General features: G+C 53.0%; 1 protein-coding gene across 1 annotated transcript in view; it reads left to right on the plus strand.

The window, feature by feature from the left end:
• Positions 1-5,634, plus strand: part of LOC131093384 (zinc finger protein 850-like) — a 253,540-nt gene extending 247,906 nt beyond the window's left edge. The window contains exon 5 of the mRNA XM_058040536.1: positions 5,183-5,634. Within this exon, the coding sequence (XP_057896519.1) occupies positions 5,183-5,634 (452 nt within the window). The remainder of the gene's footprint in view (positions 1-5,182) is intronic.
• The last annotated feature ends 366 nt before the right edge of the window (positions 5,635-6,000 follow it).

Below are 6,000 nucleotides of genomic sequence, written 5' to 3' on the forward strand. Positions count from 1 at the left end.
TACCCCGGTTGTAGGGAGGCTTTTTCCCTTCTCCTTGTTTTATTGTCTCCTTTTGTCCACAGATCGTAACCTGCGTCTGTCGTCTGTCGGTCACTCCAGGGGAAACAGAGTGAGGCTGCCAATGGGGCAGGGCGCGCCTTCCCCGCTCTGACTCTCCTAAAGCACCAGCAGCGAGGTGTTGGTAACCATCCTGTGCTACCAAATTGTGAAAAATGCCAACCCCTTGTTTTTAACATTTTTAGAAGTCTAAAAGAAATAAAATGGTTAAAAAGAATAGTAACACAATTAGAGTAATAACAATTTGGATAAATTGAATTAAGACAATATGAGACAATAAAACCAAAGAGTTACGGACGTCCGGGTACCTTTTTCTGGGCAGCACAAGCCCGAAAAAGGACAACCGCTAACAAAGGACGAACCCTTAAGAACAATAGCCCGATGCATATTCATACTCTTAATAAATAATGCATAAATTCCATTCAAATACGGGACTCCATCTGCTCTTCATCAGCTTTTTCGCTCTAACCCTAAAAGCGCCCTTGAGGCAAGAAGAAGTTAGATCCTTCCAATAAGAAGGCAATAAATTCTTTTTCTCTGAAAGATCTACGTGTCCTGTGGCTGCTATCTCGCTGCAAGTCCTTTCTTTTAAACAAAGCATCTTACATAGCATAGTTTCTACTTTAACAATTTTTATAACCTAAAAATATATTTAACACAGTACTTAAGAGAATTAATACAGCATTACTTTCTAACACAACACATATAATATTCATTTAAATATTTGCGAAAAGCCAATCATAAAATACATGCATTTTTCACACAGACCCATCCTGAATGTTCTCAAGGGCTGCAGTGTGGAGGGTCCCTGGTGTGATGGGAGCTGTGACAGCCCTGCCAATCCATGTCCACCAAAGGGTGGACTTGCTGGTCCTGAGGGTGCTGCTGTCTGTGCTTGCAGTGTCCTTGTGCCCTGCAGCTGGAGCCCTGGTTCCTTGCCAGGGGCTGTTTGGGTGGGCTCTCCCCTGCAGAGCAGGGCAATGCCAGGTGCTTGTGGCCGAGCCCATGCCCTGGGTGCTGGGGCCCCCTTGGGCCCTGGGGTTGATCCCTCAGGGGCTGTGGGAACTGTGCCCTGGCCTTTGCCTTCAGCTTGGCCTTTTGCTGCTCCCTTCTTGCATTCACCTGCTGTGCCTTTGTGCCCAAGTGCTGCAAAGCCTTCTTGTGCCCCTCCTGCAGCCGCCCTCAGTGCCTGTGGGTGCTTGTCCTGCTTTACAAGAGAGGTGTCTGCTCGGGAAGGCAGAAAAAGCCTCTCTTGAAATGGAGAATGCAAACCCCGTCCCTCTTAATTTTTAGAATAGTGAAATCAAGGGGCTCTCAGGCAATGACATGGGAGTAGGAATACCAGTTCTTTACTAGTGTGTATAATAAAGCAAACAAACAGCAACAGCTGCGGCATTGACAGCAAACAGAGCCCGAACCCAGTCCCGGCCTTTGGGCTGCGGCGCTTTGCCCTTTGGTGCAGTTCCGGGCACGGCCGGCAGGGGCGCTGGTGGCTCCCTCGGGGCGGGGCAGCGCATCCCTCCCATGGGAACCTCTCTGAACGGAAATAGAGCAATCCCTTCAGCTAACTCTTTCACTTTTTTCCCTTCTATAGCCTTTCTGCTGTGTTTTGGGAAAGAATTTGGAGAGGGCTGCTTTTTAACTGAGCTCCTAGTGTTTTGATAAAGAGAGAGAGAGTTTCCTGAGCAGCCGGAGCTGTGGTTACCAAGGGGACCTAACTGAGAGCAGGACGGGGTCAGGGGAGGATATCCTGCTGAGGCTCGGTCGGAGTGTGGGCAGGGTCTGCTACTGGAATCGCCAGAGGGGGATCTTCCCGTGGAGCCCGAGCCGGAGCGTGAGTAGCCCCCACATGGCTGATGGTGGCTGATCCGGCAGCTCCCGGCAGAGCAAAGGCAGGTGGGAGAGCCCGGCAGCAGCGGCGGTGCCCAGCGCAGGTGGCACGGGCAGGGCAGCCGGGGATGGGATGGCTGGGACCCCCCCGGGTGCAGTGGGCGCAGGGACCTCAAAGCACGAGGCAGGACAGAGCAAGCCCATCTTCCCCAGCATGGCCGGCAGAGCGGCCGCGGGCCAGGCAGTGGGAGCAGGGCACACAAATTGAGCGACAGCGCCGGGGCAGGTGGAGCTGCCCTGGGCAGTGAGGCCGCACCTGGGATGGAAACCGGGGCAGGCGGAGCTGAGGCGGAGCTGAGGCGGGCAGCGAGCCGGGACCCGGGACAGGCGCCTGGGCCGCAAACGGAGGGGGCAAGACCTGCAGAGGATCCCACTCTCTTTCTGATTTTTCCTCTTGTTCCCTTCCCTTTCATTTCCCCTTTTTCTTTTCTTGTTTTGTATTGAGTGTTACTGATATTTTAAAGATTTTTATTCTCCTAAAATCTCCTGTCTGACATACGGCATATTCTCTTTCTTCTAGATTAAATAGGGTTTTTTTACAATAAATCCAGAGCCTAACAAATCTAAACTTCTGCTTGGATACTTTGAAATGGTCAACGAGCTAACTCACGACCTCCTAATCTTGTTTTTCTCATTGCTTTTTTATTTATCCTTTGACAAATTAAGCATCTTTCAGTTACTTACTTTGCTACTCCAAAAATCCCAGTGGACCCATAGTTTCTTAAAAATGATCACACAAAGCTTGACTACCCCAGTGGGTGTTCTGATGCATGTCTTCTAATATTTTCCTAGAAGCACATTTTAATAAGTAATTGTCTTCCATCAAGGAATTTCCATTTCCCTGATTTATCTTGTTCACTTCCTAACTTGTTAAATTCTTTTTTCTCGGCTTCCCTAAACTTTGGAATTTCCTGGTTTTCCTTGTTTTGAGTTAATATTAACATAACTCTTTCAGCTCCATTTTCCGCTGCATCTTTAGCTTTGTAATGTGCCTCCAGTTTTCCCAGTTTGCCTTTCCTTTGGCCTGGGCCGGGTTCCCCCTGCCCGCAGCGGCTGGGAGCAGCCAAGAGCCCCGTGCTGCCCATCCCGACCTGTCCCGGCTCCATCCCCGCTCCTGCCGCGGGCTGCGAGGCCTGCGGGAACGGGTCACCGAGGGTGTGGCTGCTGCTGGGGGAGAAGGAGGAGGGAGGGAAGGGCAGGGATGAAGGGGGAGGAGGAGGCGGGGTTAGGGAGGAGGAGAAGGGGGAGGAGGGATGAAGAGGAGGGATGAAGGAGGAGAGCAGCGATGGAAGGAGGAGAAGGAGGTGGGGTTACTAAGAAGGAGGAGAAGGGATGGAAGGGGAGGGATGGAAGAGGAGAAGGAAGTACAGATAACAGAGGAGGAGGAGGAGAGGGGATGGAAAAGGAGGAGTGGGAGGAAGAGGAGCTACAAAGGTGGATCAAGGCTGAGGTGAGGGAACCAAGCCATTGATCCCTGCCTGAATTCGCAGCCCCTACCTGTGGGATCATCGCCCCCCCCATCAAACCAGTGAGCAGGGAGGGGGAGCTCGACCCAGATATCCCCAGAGTTCCCTGGGTTGGGGTTTTGGGGCGACATATGGAGAATGAAGAACGCCATGGCTAAGCAGAAAAGGCCCCTCAGGGGGACATTGGGGGGTGGCAGTGGCGGCTGCCAGCAGAGGCAGCCTGGAGGAGCAGAGCCCTGTGTTCCCCAGGAGCCCAAAGGGGGGAGCCCAGAGAGGGGGGAGCGCCACCACTGGTGGGAGCCTCAAGAGCCTGGAGAGGGGCAGGGGGGACTCCTTGGAGCCACTGCAGCCCAAAGCAGAGAATGAGGGGAGAAGGGACCTCGGGAGCCCAAAAAGCCCCAGCATCCCAAAATGGGGAGAGCGAAGCAGGGGGAGCTTTTGGCATTGCTGGGACTGCCAGCAGCCTGGGCAGGGTGGGCACCGAGGAGAAGGGGGATCCCCAATCTAAGCATGACCCCCAGCTGCTGGGTCAGGGGGGAACCCCAGAACACCAGAGGGGAGGAACCGGGGATGGGGAACTCATGGCAGGCTTTTTCAGGCCTGATTCTTGGTGTTTGGGAGGTTTTTCTGGAGCACACGTGGCCAGTGACTTGTAGAGATGGACTCGGGCAGAGGGACCTTCAAACTCAATGTGTGCTGGGGAAGATGAAACAGGAAAGCCTTTTAAATACAATTGTCTGGCAGAAGATTTTGAGAATATAGTAAGAATAAGGTAGATTGAAATGAAAGCAAGCTTTACGATACCTATGTTAGTGAACAACTGGAAAACAATGTGTGGCCTGAGTGAAGGTAATCCCCTTTTGATGAAACAATTCCCTCTGTTCGCAGAGAGATCCAGACCCTACTAGCTCAGCAGAAAAACTCCAAAGAGGAGTTTTTAGGGTTTAAAATGTAACACAGTATGGTGATGTAATGATTCTTATAGGCTGTATGTAAATGCTGTAGGATTTGTATCTTGTACTAGATTGGTCGGTGAGTAATAGAATATTTAACACAGAAGAAAATTTATTGTGTTGTAATGGGAACCTTACTCTCTTATGCTCTTGCCTGTCTTTGTCTTTTACCCTCTCATCCTCTCTACCCCTCTCTTCTCTTGGGCCTGCTCTGAGCTGTGCCTGGCTGCTCCAAGCAGGGCCCTGCACCCAGGCGCTTTGCAATAAACCGCGAGTTCCATGCCCTGGCTGCAGAGATCTCTCGCCTCCGTCCGTCCCGACCGTCCAATCCCCCGACACTCCTTCAAACGCGCTCATCTCTTGTTTTCACCAAACCAGGATTGCCCATTGCCAACCCCAGGGAGGCTGCAAGGAAGAGGAAGATGACCCGAGATATTGAGGCAGGTGAGGAGGAAGTCAGTGCCCCTTTCCCCTCTGTGCTGCTCCATCTCCCAGCCCAGCACGGCCCCGGCAGCAGCTCAGCCCTGGGGGGATCTCCTTGCCCTTGCCTGTGGCATGGAGGCAAATCCCATCCTGTCCTTGTCCTTCCTCCCCCAGAGCAGGAGCTGAGCATGGAGAGCAGGGAGGACAAATGCCCACGGCAGAACCTGGTGGAAGAGGCCATTTTGAGTGGCTCCACGGTGCAGGAAGCCAACGGGGAGGAGAAGCCCCGGAGATGCCGCACGAGGAGGGGCTGCAAACGCAGCCGGCGGGGATCTGAGGGGGAAAGAGCCAGCCTGGGCCGGGAAGGCGGCCAGAGACAGAGCCAGAGCTCAGAGCTGGTGCTCCATGAGCAGCTCCATGGTGGGGAGAAGCCCCACACGTGCGTGGAGTGTGGGAAGAGCTTCAGGTGGAACTCCAACCTGATTGTACACCAGAGGACCCACACTGGGGAACGGCCCTACACGTGTGAGGAGTGTGGGAAGAGCTTCAGCCTGAGCTCCCACTTGATCGTGCACCAGAGGACCCACACTGGGGAGAGGCCCCATGAGTGTTCCAAGTGTGGGAAGAGGTTTAAGACAAGCAGCCATCTGCTCCAGCACTATCGGATTCACACAGAGGAGAGGCCCTTCCAATGCCCCAACTGCGGGAAGGGATTCAAGTGCAACTGCAACTTCGTCACCCACCGGCGCACCTACACTGGGGAGAGGCCCTACGAGTGTCCCCAGTGTGGGAAGAGCTTCTCCAGCAGCTCTAACTTGACCCGACACCAACGGAGGCACCACTAAGGGAAGTCCTGTGAGTGCCCCGAGTGCGGGCAGAGCTTCGTGCACTGCTCCAGCTCCATCCCCCACTGGAGGAGGCACTTTTGCCACAGCCCAGGTGAGCCACAGTCCCTTTGATCCATGTTGAGAACACACCTGGCTTCTTCTACTTTTAATTTCACCCCAAGTTTTTTCTATTCTTCATCTCTTTGCACTGCAAAAGTCAAGAGGAATGGATCTGTCACCTCCAAATCACTCAAATCCCAGTGAAAAAAGCTCAACCTTACCCCAAAAATAGCTCAAACTCACCTCAAAGAACTCAATCCCATGCCAAACTCACTCGATTCTGCAGCCATCAGGCTGAGATGAGGTTGGGAAGTGATTTAGAGT

The sequence above is a fragment of the Melospiza georgiana genome, chromosome 25, assembly GCF_028018845.1.
Source record: "Melospiza georgiana isolate bMelGeo1 chromosome 25, bMelGeo1.pri, whole genome shotgun sequence".
In the NCBI taxonomy this organism is placed as follows: Eukaryota; Metazoa; Chordata; class Aves; order Passeriformes; family Passerellidae; genus Melospiza; species Melospiza georgiana.